The sequence below is a fragment of the Mus caroli genome, unplaced genomic scaffold, assembly GCF_978045245.1.
Source record: "Mus caroli unplaced genomic scaffold, Mus_caroli_1 scaffold_10, whole genome shotgun sequence".
NCBI classification, from domain to species: Eukaryota; Metazoa; Chordata; class Mammalia; order Rodentia; family Muridae; genus Mus; species Mus caroli.
Genome location: NW_028227265.1, coordinates 18402069 through 18416258, shown reverse-complemented (window position 1 = coordinate 18416258; position 14190 = coordinate 18402069). Strand labels below are relative to the sequence as shown.

Here is a 14190-nt window from a genome sequence, read left to right as displayed (position 1 = left end):
TGAAAGTTCAGGAAATTCAATAGAAGGGTGGAGGAAAATTCTTCTGAGTTGCTTCCAGTGGAGAACCACTGTTCTTAGTCTCTTAGGACAACCTCCACCATGCCTGTCCACATGCCTCCCTTTGAGGCTGCTGATATGAGGTCAGACAACTGATATAGGCGGTATGAACCTGTAGGTGTGTCCTACTAACTACCCCACCCCTACTGCTTTAACCTAAAGTAGGTTCAAGACCCTGGCCCAGCCCTAAAATGCAATGTGTATGAATCTACAAACAGCAGGGTCTGGAAGCAGAGATACTGTCTGCTTATGACAGTTCCTCAGAGTGTTAGAAATATTATCTAGTACAAAGAGCAATACTGCCCATTTATTAAACAAGTGTTGAAGCAGCCAGGGGACTAATTGCACGAGTAAACAAAAACTTCTCACCTTGGGCAAGCTTATGTGAAACAGTCTGAAAGCAAACTTCAAGGAATAACAACAGATCCATTCCTTAGGACTAGCTAAGGTACCAGCATAGGAGTCCAGCTATACCTCGCCGTTCTTCCTCCACTCCACTAGGTGGCAGCGCGCACACCTACCGCTCTCCCGATAGGCTCTGCGCGGGCGCGTATCTTTAAGCGAGCGGAAGAGCCTGGTGCGCAAGGGCAGCCCAGCAGGCGGAAGTAGCTCGCACGCCGGTAGCCGCCATGCCGGGAGACCATCGCCGCATCCGCGGGCCGGAGGAGTCCCAGCCGCCGCAGCTGTACGCGGCCGAAGACGACGAGACACCCGCTGCTCGCGACCCGACGCGGCTCCGCCCGGTGTACGCGCGCGCCGGGCTGCTGAGCCAGGCCAAGGGCTCCGCCTACCTGGAGGCGGGCGGGACCAAGGTGCTGTGCGCTGTGTCCGGTCCGCGGCAGGCCGAGGGCGGCGAGCGCGGCAGCGGCCCTGCGGGAGCGGGCGGGGAAGCTCCCGCTGCCCTCCGGGGTCGCCTGCTCTGCGATTTCCGCCGCGCTCCCTTCTCCGGTCGCCGGCGTCGGGCGCCCCAAGGCGGCGGCGGGGAGGATCGCGAGCTGGGGCTGGCGCTGCAGGAGGCTCTGGAGCCCGCCGTGCGCCTGGGGCGCTACCCGCGTGCTCAGCTCGAGGTGTCGGCGCTGCTGCTGGAGGACGGCGGCTGTGCGCTGGCCGCGGCGCTCACCGCGGCCGCGCTCGCCCTGGCCGACGCGGGAGTGGAGATGTACGATCTGGTGGTGGGCTGCGGCCTGAGCCTCACCCCGGGACCCTCCCCGACCTGGCTGCTGGACCCCACGCGGCTGGAGGAGGAGCACTCCGCGGCCGGTCTCACGGTGGCGCTCATGCCTGTGCTCAATCAGGTGGCCGGGTTACTGGGCAGTGGGGAAGGCGGGCAGACTGAGAGTTGGAGCGATGCGGTGCGCCTGGGCCTGGAGGGCTGCCAGCGCCTCTACCCGGTGCTGCAGCAGTGTTTGGTGCGGGCTGCCCGCCGGAGGGGTGCCGCCGCCCCACCCTGATTGGAAAAAGCCGGAGCGACGAGGATGCGGAGGACTGCTGTCGCCCTTCTCTCCCTAAAAGACCAAGCGCTGATGGTCGCCTGACTCCGCTGAGCTGAGAAACGAAGTGGGGCAGTTGGGCTCACAGAACCAAAGCACTGCACAGCTCTTTTGGAAAGGTTTAAAAGGCCGTTGGAAACACGATCCAGTTGGAGAGATTTGAAAGCAGCCATACTCCCGAGTTGGAAAGGACTTGGGCTGGATTTACCTAGTAAATGAGATAAGGGGCTATGGTCTTGTAGGAGATGGACCCAGTGCAGGCCAGCCATCGGCTCCAATACATAATAAACTGATTCTTTTGAGAGGATGGACAAGGGGACTTTGCCTTCTCAGAATAAAACATAGAAACTATTTTATGCCTGGAAATACATCTGTTGTGTTTTTTCTTGATACTAGAGTTAGAAACAATGCTGTTCTGAACTGGGTGTGTGTTGAGTCTGTGTTTTCAAGGGCTCCGAGTCATTACTGCCTTAAGTGTTCATATTAGCCCACTGTAACTAAGAAAGGGTTATGTGCTTTGTAGGAGAAACCTCGTGCCCTGGAGCATTGTCTGGGGCAGCTGCTGAGGTGATAAGTCTGAGGAGACTCCAGGACAGCCAGGGCTACACACAGAAACCCCTGGTTTGCGGGGGGGGGGGGGGGGGGGGGGGACTGGAGAGAGTTAAAAGAAGTTCTGGTGCCCCCCTATCCTTTCCTTTAGGACAAAATCATGTCTAGGAGTTGGGTAACTGAAGGATTATGTTCTGGAAGGATGCCCAGTCCCATCCTGGTGTCCTGTCCAGGCTTGGCTCCTGGCACCAAGGCTCAGGGCAGCAATGGACTACTCAAATGGGGACCGCCTAAATACTGTGGCATCGCTTACAGCCTGGCTATTCCATAAGGCAGAGCAGTCCTGACTGATCAGGAATATAGGGGCTTTTCTTCACTTAGGGTGGAACTGGAGGAAGCTGTGTGACACTTATTAAGTAAGCTGAGGACAAAGAACTCCTAACCAAGAAAAAGAAGTATACATTTTGGCTGGGTGGTGGTGGTGCATGCCTTTAATCCCAGAACAAGAGGTTGGTTAGGTGGGCACACACAACCTTACAGCTCGGTGTCACTGTAGGGATGCAAGTGTGTTTCACTATTGTGGCTGCAGAAAAATGAACACACCACCAGGTTTAGTGGTGCGTGGGCAAGGAGGCAACCTTCGTTCCCTGAGAGCCAACAGTGTTCACTGGGCTCAGGGCCCTGTCAGGTGCCTCCTGCAATACCACCCCAGTTGAATGAGAATAAAGAGATACTGCTAGTCTATGGGCTTCCCTACCCTGCCCTCAGCAGGACTCATGGGAAAGACCTCAGGAGTTAAACCCACAACCACTGGGAGGTTTCCTGGGTGGGCTGGACCATGCTTCAGCACTTTCAATGCGCAATCGCCAGAAAGGTAACTTCAAGTTGCAAGGGAGTGACTAGGGAGGGGTCTTCCAAAAATACAAGGCAAGGAAACAGGCCACTTAAGTACCAGCTGAACGAAGTCTGGAAGGTTTCCCACCTCCTACTGGCTACACTAGTCCGATGCTGGATTCTTCACCTGTAGAGAATAGAGGGGCTGGCTTAGAGGGCAGGAGGCACAGCCTGGGAAAGATGGCTAAAATGTGCTCAAATCTAGTTCTTCCAATTCCCCTCCTTCAGACTTTTGGGAAGTCTGAGGCTATTCTAGATTCTTTGGGGGATGGGAGGGGTGTTGGAGAGTGTCCAATCTAAGCATACCCACTAACACTAAAGCCTGGAAACCCAGAACCAGCAGGCAGGAGCAGACATTCTCCCTGCAGCACATTCTTTTCCCAGGACAGTTGTGACTCAGGCCATAGGCAGCAGTGAGGGCCTTCCTGAGCCCATCCAGCCTGGGTTAGGCAGGGCCTTATGAGGGAATTCACAGATAATGGAGGGAGTTACAGGAGGGCAGAGAAAATGTAAGGCCCTTTACTGCTACACAAAGGGCCATTAGATTGTCTCACCCTAGAAACATTAGCATGCCACAGCCCTGGGGAGGCAACCAATGGGATGAGGCCAGAAAGGGAAGAAAGCCAATGTTTTGTTGTGTTTTGGGGACAGGGTTTCTCTGTGTAGCCCTGGCTGTCCTGGAACTCACTCTGTAGACCAGGCTGGCCTGGAATTCAGAGATCACCTGCTTCTACCTCCCAAGGGTTGGGATTAAAGGTATGCGCCACCACCTCCTGGTTCAGGAAATCAAAATTTAACAAGCTTAAAGAGGGAGATGGGGAGCGGGGTGTGCGGAGGTGGGGGGGACTTGGCATATGGAATGTCCTTAGGTACAGTACAAAGTCAGAGTTCCTCTGCCTCCCTTCCAGAAGATGGTATTTCAACCCAAAACTGACCTAACCCAGTGTGTCCAAATACCTGGCAGCAGCCACTGGTATAGCTGAGCCAATGAAACCCAGAGTCAAGGGGGGCTGAAAAGCAGAGGAGAAGGGAGAAGTGGCTGTCCTAGGGACTGCTCTTGGGTATAGGTTGGTTATAAGCCTGTACTGGCTGGTTTTGTTTGTCAACTTGACACAAGCTGGAGTTATCACAAAGAAAGGAGCCTCCCTTGAGAAATGCCTCCATGAGATCCAGCTGTAAGGCATTTTCTCAATTAGTGATCAAGAAAGGAGGGCCCCTTGTGGGTGGTGCCATCCCTGGGTTGGTAGTCCTGGGTTCTATAAGAAAACAGGCTGAGCAAGCCAGGGGAAGCAAGCCTGTAAGTAACCTCTCTCCATGGCCTCTGCATCAGCTCCTGCTTCCTGACCTGCTTGAGTTCCAGTCCTGACTTCCTCTGGTGATGAACAGCAATAATAATTCAGTATAAACTGAATAAACCCTTTCCTCCCCAACTTGCTTCTTGGTCATGATGTTTTGTGTAGGAATAGAAACCCTAAGACAAAACCCATCTGTCCCCTACTACTTACTCTCTGTTCCTACATAAACCACATGCTCTGTCTTTGCCCATAAAAAGGCCACAAGGACCCAAGTAGGGTGAAAGAGAGCAGAGCATCTCTAATTACCCCTTGTCTGTGTATTGCCCTGAGCTGCCTGCTTCTTGGTAGGCCCTCTGGCCCTTGGATGCGTGACTCAGTATTTTGAGAAGCCCTTACTTCCAGGACACCTGTCCCCTTCACTGTCCTTTGTTCCTGTTTAGAGAGCCAACAGTCAAAGTTCAGAGGTCCCAGCTGGCTCAATCGGGAGCCTGGCAGTAATCTAGAACTCCAAAGAACAAGAGGGAACCTGAGACGGCTGCTTTGACTCCCGATATCTGGAGGGATCCAGGACAACCTAGAGGTCACAGAGGTCCTCTGGACATGGGAGCAGGCAAGAGAAATGAAGTCCAAAGGAGACCTCCAGTCAGAGAAGGACATGAACAGAAGAACCTCAAAGCCCTGGTATCTTCAGGAGCAGGAATAACTAGGACCCATGGAGAGCGTGGCCTGGGAACCCCCTTGAGTACCTGCCCCACATGCTGGTCTGTCTGCTGCTCCACGGACTCCAGACTCTCCAACAGGCTGTCCACCTGGGCTTTGATCTTGCTCAGCTCCCTCCGGATGGAATCCAACTCCTCGGTCTGGTCTGCTAAGAGGGGGCAGAATTGATGCCCACATGGCCACAGGGGGCCACAGGAGCCAGGGGAACTGAGAGCCCGTACTGTCAGGGCTTTTCAGTCTTCCCTCACTTCAGATAAGGCTACCCAACTCCTCCCGGGCTGGGCCCCTCACTCACACTTTATCTGCCCCAGGGGCACATGACCATTCCTGCAGGCCTTGTGAGTGTTGTAGGTGTTCGTGACCCCTGTACTTAGGTGGGTCCTTCGGCTCTTGGCTGACACCTGATTGATGAGTAGAGGGGTCCTTTTGCTTTCATCCACCCTAAAGAGACAGGAGAGGAGGGAGCAGTCAAGTCATCCAGGGCCACCTGCCCCTGCCAGGACACAGCTGGCAAGACCCAGCCACTAACTAGTAGTGTATACCTTCTCTATTCGACTCAGTTCTTCGATTCACAGGTAAGGGAAAACCAGAGTCGGTCTGGCCGTCAGCCGAACTTGGAAGAGCAAGTATACCCTCCCTCCGTACCTCTTTACCTCTCTCATGTTGCCCGGTTGGCCTCAAACTCTCAATGTAACTGAGGCTGACTTTGCCTTTGTCCCCAATCTACCTACACCTGCAGCCCTTTCTTCGAAGGTCAGGACTCTTTCCTCAGAAGACACCCTAGGCTCTTGCCCAAAGTCATTTTGGGAGACCACAACAAACCAGCTTCTCCCTGATTGGACTCTTAACGCCCCCCCCCCCAACCTCCCAAACACCACCACCCCCGCCCCCGTGCTCCCCCACTTCCCCCGCCGCTGATGTTCTAAGTGGCAACAGAGTGACACCCAGTCGGCTGTCCAGCCAGAGCCTGGCCCTCCAAAGGCTAGTTCTGCCTGAGCCAGGCACTGCTGATCTTTCGGATCTTTGTCCCGCAAAGGATGAAAGGGAAGTTAAACCAGAGCCCAAATTCCTAGTGTGGGTGTGGAGACTTTAATCCTAGCGTGGGAACCGCCAGAATGCAAAGGTCAGCATTAGAGGGGGTAGTAAGAAAGGTTAAGGCTACCGCTAAGCCACATGCCCTTGGCTGCGGGCTGTGGTCGAGCTCTGAAAAGGTGCCGGGCACTCAAGGGCGGTCTCACCCCTTTTCATACAGAGGGATGAAGTATCTATGCAGACAGTTGCATGAATGGCTGGTGCGAATACACAAAACATTAGGTCCTGCCTGGGATGAGGCTGGTGAGCACGCTGAGTTGGAGTCTAGTCTAAATTAAGAAACAGTTCCCTAGTGCTGTCGTCTTACGTGCCCAGCTCTAAGGCGACTCCGTGGGCCAAGTGAAGGATAGGATGCCCATCTGCCCTTACAGCCTGCAGGGTCCCCACAATTGTGAAGAGATTTCCGGCCACCTCTGCTTCCTGGCTTCTGGCGGTCTGGGTGGGCGGTTGAGGACACTCGGGGCAGCTTCGGATTCCGGCCGGTAGGAAAAAGAAAAAGCCGGCAGCCGCAGGAAGTCAACGCGGAGAGGGCACACATCTCTCCCCAACAACTTAGGTCAGTTCCGAAGAATGTTGTATTCAGAGCTCCAGATGCAGGATTTCAGCAATAACGATGCTACGTGAGCTAGACCCCAGAGACTCAACTGAACCAGGAAAGGCCACTTTAACAGAGGAGCATTGGTGGTTCAGTGGTAGAATTCTCGCCTGCCACGCGGGAGGCCCGGGTTCGATTCCCGGCCAATGCACATTTTACTTTTCTTAAATGGGTTTATCAAGTAGTCAGAAAACAGCACAAAGAACTAAAAAAACTTCAACTGACAGAATAAGACTTGTGGATCTGCAGCCTCGACTAGAAGAGGGAGCCCCTCCCTGCATTGAATCGAGTGCACTGACCCACCCCCACTCCCTCCTTGGCTTTTTCCTTTTTCCTCCAAGAGGAGCAATCTCCAATCTCGTTGCACCGGGGCTAACAGCTGCAGTCTATCTAAAATCTTGAGTTCCCACACACAGAAAGGAATGGAAGAAGAAAATTAAAGAAGTTCAAAGAAAATTTAAGAAAGAAGAGAGAAAAGGAGAGAGAGAAATTAAGAGAAAGTAAGAGAGAAATTAAGAAACCCAAAACCCTCATTCTGTAGGTGTCTCTATAGGCAAAAACCAAACTGCCTCCCAGAGCTCCACTTTGGAAAAGGAAGGAACCAGTGGGGACCATGTTAACAATACTCAAGGTCGATGGCTTCTGAGCCTTTTAGCAGAAAAGTCTAGTGTCCTTGGCTCCAGGAATCGAATTCAAGTTGTCAATCTTGGTGGCAGGCACCCTACCCCACTGTTTTGTTTTGTTTTCAAGACAGGGTCTCAAAATGTAACTCTGGTTGTCTGGAGCCCATGTAAGCCAAGACTTGCTCAGACTCTCCAAGGTCCATCTGCCTTTGCCTCTCAAGTGCTGGGGTTAAAGACAACGGCTACAATACCCAGTCGGTTACTATTTTAATATCTGACATGTCCTCTATCCAAGAATTATATAGTAAATGGACTTGTGGTTTAGGGAGACAGTCCCTGATCTACCTATTTTCTCCAGGAAAGATGGGTGTATCCAAATTTTCAACCCCAGTCAGAGGCAGGACGATCTCTGCTAGCTTGAGTCCAACCAGACTACATAGAGAGATTCTGTCTAAAAGTTAATTAAATAAATAATAAATAAGAGGAAGGGAGAGAGGTGGGAAAGTAGGATTAGGGGCAGGTGGGAATGATCAGTGTATGTTGTATGCATGTATGGAACTTTTAAAGAATTTAAGAATATTGTCTTAAAAATAAATAAAATAAAATGTATATAAACACACATGCACACTTACATGCATACAGACATACATACACATGCATGAATTCACACATGCAAATTAATAAATGTGATTTTTAATCCCAGCATTCAGGAGGCAGAGGCAGGCGTATTTCTGAGTTCGAGGCCAATCTGGTCTACAAAGTGAGTTCCAGGACAGGCAGGGCTATACAGAGAAATCCTGTCTCGAAAAAACAAAAAAAAAAACCAAAAAAACAAAAAAAGTGATTTTAAAAAAAAATTCTAAAGCAATAACAAAAAAGAGGGTTTCCTAAAAACTGTTTTAGGCCTGCCAAGCTAAGGACAAGATAACATCTGGAAAAGTTCCCAAACATCTACATTTAGAAAAAAAAAGTTTCTGATTCTGCCACAGAAGAGGTTCTCCTTGATGGACTGACTCCCTGAGGATGTCAGGCTATGGCAGCTTCATAGGGTGGAACGCACTCTGTCAGTTAGAGAGACCCTGAGACAGAATAAGTCACAGATGCTGAAATGCTGGGTGGGCAGCGCGCTTAGGAAACCTTCTAGATTCCTTTTTCCTTCTCAGGGGAACGCATACAAGTAGACAACCAGCCTGCCTTGCTGCCAGGACAGACTCACCAGAAGATGATCCTGTCCCGTGGTCTCTTCTGGCCTGGATGGGCAGAGGCAGGCCTGGGCTTTCCAGCCATGTTCAATCTGATGGAGAGAAAGGGGTGGGACAGAGGTGAGGAGGATGAAAAGAGGGACTTACCAGGTTGGGTCACATGCACACGTCCATGCTCAGCCTGGCCTTGGACAAACCCTAGCAGCCCCTATCTCAGGCAGTCTGCTCAAGCTCCAGGGAGTCATCTTGAAAGTTCCCTAAAACAAGAATATCCTACATCTAGAAAGGTCACCCTATTCCCTTCAAACCCAAACCCACGGTCCTATTAACCTAACTGCCCAGGCCCTGGAGTTTAGGTACCATCAAAACGCAGGAGGAAGAATGTCTGTGGTCCTTGTGTCCTCTGAGAAGACGCCCAGCCCTGGGCTGGGTTAATGTTTGAGTTCTCTCCTGTTACCAGTCAGGGATGGAGAGTGCCCGTGCCAGTCACCCTGGTCCTAGCCACCACTGTCGCCTGCCCCGCCCCGCCCCCCACCCCGCACCTGCTTCTGGGCTAAGCCTCAAAGAGTCAGGGTTGCTGGGAGCCAAAAACAAAAGGAGCTTTTAAAAATATATTTTTTATTATTGGGGCAGGGCACACACCACAAAGTGCATATGGAGGTGGGACAGTTTGCTGGAGTCATGAGGATAAAACTCAGCTTCTTAAGGAAGCACATTTACCATACTGTAGTGGCTATTCTTGTTTGTCAACTTGACTATATTTGGAATGAACTACAATCCAGAATTGGAAGCCTCACCAGTGACCCTTATCTGGAAGCTTGGAGATAGAAGTTTCTGATCTAGATCTTGGTATGGAGATCTTGAGGCATAGTGGCTATGGATTCCAGAAGATTAAATCTCCAAGAACACACCTTTAATCTGGGCTATACCTTCTGCTAGAGACAATATAAGGACATTGGAAGAAGGGAGTCTTGCTCTTGCTCCTTCCCCTGCTTGCTGTGTGAGACTGAGTAACTGCTAGATCCTTGGACTTCCATTCACAGCTACTACTGAACCATTGTTGGGAATTGGGCTGCAGACTGTAAGTCATCAATAAATTCCTTTACTATATAGAGACTATCCATAAGTTCTGTGACTCTAGAGGACCCTGACTAATACACATACCCACTGAGCATCTTGCTAGCCTGAAAAAGGAACTTTTTTAAAATTTTAAATTCATTTTTGCCTTCAGATAAATAAACCCCCAGATTTCAGACAGAGGTTTTTGGTTTTTTTGTTTTTTAAACTCAGAGAGGGCTCGTGACTGTGCACTCTGAAGGCAGAACAAGGAGAACAGAGAGTTTAGGGTCAGCCTGGACTACAGATCTGTTTGATTTACTTTAATTTTATTTCATAAGCATTACTGGCTTCTCTAATTACCTAAGAAATATGGGGCTCCTTCTGCCCATGTGTAATCAAGCCCCATAGTTCAATTTGTAGAGAATGTGAGCTGTGCTGCCTCTGTGTCTGGGCTTTTCCTCTCGTTCATTAGTATGTTCGTTCATTTGTTTTCTTACCTAGTAGACCAGGCTAGCCTCTCTAAGTCATGGCTCTCTCTCGTTAGTCAACCACCAGAAAGACACAGGCATTGACCATCATACCAAGAAAAAATTTAAATTCAAAATAACTTGGTTCACATTGCACATGCGAGGGGTGGGGGGTGTCATGCCCAGAGGATGTCTAGTGTCCTGCTATTACCCTCTACCTTATGCCTTTAAGACAGTGTTTCTCATTGAACCTGGAGCTAGACTGGCAGCCAGCAGTTTTCCTGATCTGATTCTCTTACTCTTTCACAGCCCTGGGGGGCTGACAAATGTCCTCCACAAACTCATTCCTGCTTAAAGTTGTCAAAATTAATTTCTGTAGCTTACAACCAAGAGTCAGACAAATTCAGCACTGAGAATACATGGAGTGGTAAGAAGCCCTGTAGAAATAGTGAGCAGTCTAAGGCTCGTCGGTAGCCCTAGAACAGTGAAAATCCAGCTATTGTTAAGGGAAGACACTCCAGCCGCCCCTGGCATGTTAACGCAGTTAATCCTGTGGTCCCTTTGAACAGAGAACCCAGCAAAGACAAGGCTTTACAGGACCTAAGGACTCCTGCCATAAAAGGACAAAGATTGGGGCTAGTGAGATGGCTCAGCAGTTAAGAACACTGACTGTTCTTCTGAAGGTCCCGAGTTCAAATCCCACAACCACCTGGTTGCTCACAACCATCTGTAATGAGACCTGACACCTTATACCTTCTTCTGGTGTGTCTGAAGACAGCTACATACAGTGTATAAATACATGTATGGTCACGTATGGTCTCTGGGAAACATGGAACATTGCCCAAGTCCACTGCAAGACAGCCTCTTCAGGTGCAAAACAAAATTATTAGGAAGTGGATTGGAAACATAGCTCAGTGCTTGCCTAGCATGTAAGAACCTGGGTTTATCTCCAGTACTAAAAAAAAAATAAAATAATAAGACATTTACATTCATCATCATATTTGCTCTTTAGGGTTTTTATTTATACTTCTTTTGTAATATATGTATCATATGAGGACTGCATTGCATGGACACAGTTCATCACCAAATATATAAGCACGTTTAAGGTTTTTACAGCCAGATGCTTGCAACCAAACCTACAAAACCACCGGGCATCTGACCTAGAAAGGACCTTGTAGCCGGGCGTGGTGGCACACGCCTTTAAGTCCAGCACTCGGGAGGCAGAGGCAGGCGGATTTCTGAGTTCGAGGCCAGCCTGGTTGTAGAGCCACATTTAGAATAGCAGCTTAAAACACAAAAGGGAAGCCGGGCGTGGTGGCGCACGCCTTTAGTCCCAGCACTCGGGAGGCAGAGGCAGGTGGATTTCTGAGTTGAAACCCTGTCTCGAAAAAAAACAAAAACAAAAAAAAACACAAAAGGGAATAGCAGCTGAAGCCAGGAAGTATACCAAGGAGGTATCTGCTTGCTTCCAAGGAAAACAAATCTTTCTCTTTCTCTTGAGAAGCCCACCTGGTTTGGTCTCCATTCCTCCTCTGCTCTTGGACATAAGCTGGCTACTCTGAGTTGGGACAGCACTCAGCTCTTCCTCCTATCCCCGGAGAAGCAAAATACAGCCTCCCCAACCCTTTGCTTCCCCCATGTGAGTCCCAGATATCGAACTCTGGTCACCAGACTTGGCAGTAAGTACCTTCATCGGCTGGGCTATCTTGCGGCCCCAGCTTATTTATTTGTAAGACAGAGGCTTACACCTTTGCCCACACTGGCCTTCGACTTACTATGCGGCTCAAGTTGGCGTTGAGAAAACTGAATTGCTTCAGCTTCAGCCTCCCGAATGCCGGAATTACCCGCCACCACACCCGACAGCATAATGAATCTATATAGAATGAGGAGGGAAAACCCAGACCTATATTCCACATCATGGAAAAATAAAGTTCCCAGGTGAAATCTGTATGGAAATACACATAGGCATATGGTAAATGAGATCCTGTAATTTTTCCAGAACTTACTATGAAAATCTACTAGGAAGCACAAAATCTTTCTGACGCATTAGCCAATGTATGTTTATTGAATAACCTGTTTATTTTCCTAGGACTGATGGCTATGTGGGATATATATCTCAACACCTCCTGAGACCCTAGCAGTCACTATGCTTCTGCTGGACAATCTGCCACCTCAGGCAGCCCAGTCCATTGAGCACGGAGATTAAGGTGGGAGTGTCTGGCGTCCGTTCGAGGTTCCCCCTCCTTCCAGTCTCGGCGGGCAGCTACCGTCTCCAATACGCCTGCCCACGGAGGGCCCAGCCTCCAACATGGGCGACACTTCCCCACCTGCAGAAAAGCTTGGACCAGGCGACAAACTTGAGGAGCGGTGGGAGGGAAAGGATAACCGGGAAGTGGGCGGGGCTATCCCCCACATGGACGGGGCGGGCCCAGGGTAGTGGGCGGGGCCTCAGGCTCCGACTGACGCCGAAGTGGTTCCCAGCTGGAGATTGTTTTGGAACCAGATTCTTGAACAGCTTAAGGTTGCATGGCTTTCCAATATGACTCTAACTACAGGCCAAGGTTAAGGCAAGAACACGTAGGGACTTCTACGCCCAGGCAGGTATCTGAAACAGCGGTCAATGCTTGAGACCTGTTCTGTCAGACATGACCACATACATAAATGAACTTTTTTGGGGGGTGGGGTGGGGCGTCGTTCAAGACAGGGTTTCTCTGTGTAGCCCTGGCTGTCCTGGAACTCACTCTGTAGACCAGGCTGGCCTCGAACTCAGAGATCCGTCTGCCTCTACCTCCTGCTCGGATTAAAGGCGTGTGCCACCACAGCCGGGCCATAACGAACTTTTATAGACTGGGAAAAACACACACCTTGGCCTAGAAGAGTTTGCCAAGTCAAAGAAAAATGCAGTCCCCGATGAAATTTCACAGAGATAGGCATATGGTTAGCCTCTCGTGTGTTCACACTATGAAGGAACAGCAGCTTTTCTTTTGTGCCTTCCCTGACTACATTAAACAAGTTATATCAGTGGAAGAAAATAGAAGGATTAAATGATAGCCAAACTGACTAGGTTTGTTTCTCAGCTGTGTTACTTTAGGCAAGTTACTCAACCTCTCTGCTGGCATTTCTTCAACTGTAAGGTATATATGTATATATATATATGTGTGTGTGTGTGTGTACACATATATGTATGTGTGTGTGTATATATATATACACACATATATGTGTGTGTGTGTGTATATATGGTTTTTCTAGACGGTTTTTCTAGACAGTGTTTCTCTGTGTAGCCTTGGCTGTCCTGGAACTCATGCTGTAGACCAGGCTGGCCTCGAACTCAGAAATCCTGCCTCTGCCTCCCAAGTGCTGGGACTAAAGGCGTGTGCCACCACCACCCGGCCAACTGTAAAATATTTGATGATAAGGTAATGTGAGACAGTACTCCGCTGGTGGAGACCAAGCACGTGCGCGTGCACACGCACACTCACGCCATTTCCCAGGTTTTCAGGGTAGTTTCTATCTTATAGCTTGAGGAGAAAAGAAGGTAATAGGAGGAGTAGTCATTGAAGCAAAGAGAGTGGTAGAGGAGGAGAAGGAGGAGGGACGGAGGACTAATAGGAAACTGACAGTGAAGCACCAGGCCCTTCCGGTCTTCCCAGTTCATCTTCCCCACCACCTGAATCTCCCTTCAAAAGCCACCCGTTGGCTAGGCATGATAGCACAAACTTGAAGTCCCAGTACTCGGTAAGCTAAGGAAGGAGGCTTACTGTGAGTTGGAGGCCAGGCCGGGCTACATGGTAAATTTAAGGCCAGCCTAAACTTGGCCAGCACAAGAAAACAAAACAATAACTGTGGGCTGGAGAGGTGGCTCAGCAGATAAGAGCCCTGACTGCTCTTCCAGAGGTTCTGAGTTCAATTCCCAGCAACCATGTAGTGGCTCACAACCACCTGTAATGGAATCGGATGCCCTCTTCTGGTGTGTCTGAAGACAGCTACAGTGTACATATATACATTAAATAAATAAATAAATATTTTAAAAAACAATAACCGCAACAACAATACAAAATGAAACAAAATACACAGGGGGAAAATTGATGAATTGTAAAGCCAGCTGATTCACAACGTCATTTAATCTGGAACTAAAGGCCACTGAAAA

At 49.7% G+C, this 14190-nt stretch overlaps 2 protein-coding genes and 1 non-coding gene across 3 annotated transcripts; 2 read left to right on the top strand and 1 right to left on the bottom strand.

Moving 5' to 3' along the window:
- Nucleotides 1-370: 370 nt before the first annotated feature.
- Exosc6 (exosome component 6) lies at nt 371-1915 on the top strand. Its single transcript, XM_021170600.2, has one exon. The coding sequence runs from the start codon at nt 687-689 to the stop codon at nt 1506-1508; it is 822 nt and encodes a 273-aa protein (XP_021026259.1). The 5' UTR covers nt 371-686; the 3' UTR covers nt 1509-1915.
- Nucleotides 1916-2574: 659 nt separating this feature from the next.
- Nucleotides 2575-13527, bottom strand: LOC147002340 (uncharacterized). The gene is made up of 6 exons (XM_085844249.1): nt 13523-13527; nt 11790-11916; nt 8532-8659; nt 5301-5446; nt 5032-5150; nt 2575-3117 (listed from the first exon to the last, which is right to left on the bottom strand). The coding sequence occupies exons 1-6, from the start codon at nt 13525-13527 to the stop codon at nt 3094-3096; spliced, it is 549 nt and encodes a 182-aa protein (XP_085700375.1). The 3' UTR covers nt 2575-3093.
- Nucleotides 6773-6843, top strand: Trnag-gcc (transfer RNA glycine (anticodon GCC)). The gene has a single exon. It is a non-coding gene; the product is annotated as a tRNA-Gly (tRNA).
- Nucleotides 13528-14190: the final 663 nt, after the last annotated feature.

Bases quoted from the DNA above. Each gene is read 5' to 3' on its own strand.
- Exosc6 (XM_021170600.2), top strand. From the start codon at position 687: ATGCCGGGAGACCATCGCCGCATCCGCGGGCCGGAGGAGTCCCAGCCG.
- LOC147002340 (XM_085844249.1), bottom strand. The intron at 8,660-11,789 runs GTAAGCCTCTGT...CAACCTGGTAAG, and splicing joins AGGCCAGTGTGGGCAAAGGT to TCCCTCTTTTCATCCTCCTC. The intron at 5,447-8,531 runs GTGAGTCTGTCC...CTGTCTCTTTAG, and splicing joins CGGGACAGGATCATCTTCTG to GGTGGATGAAAGCAAAAGGA.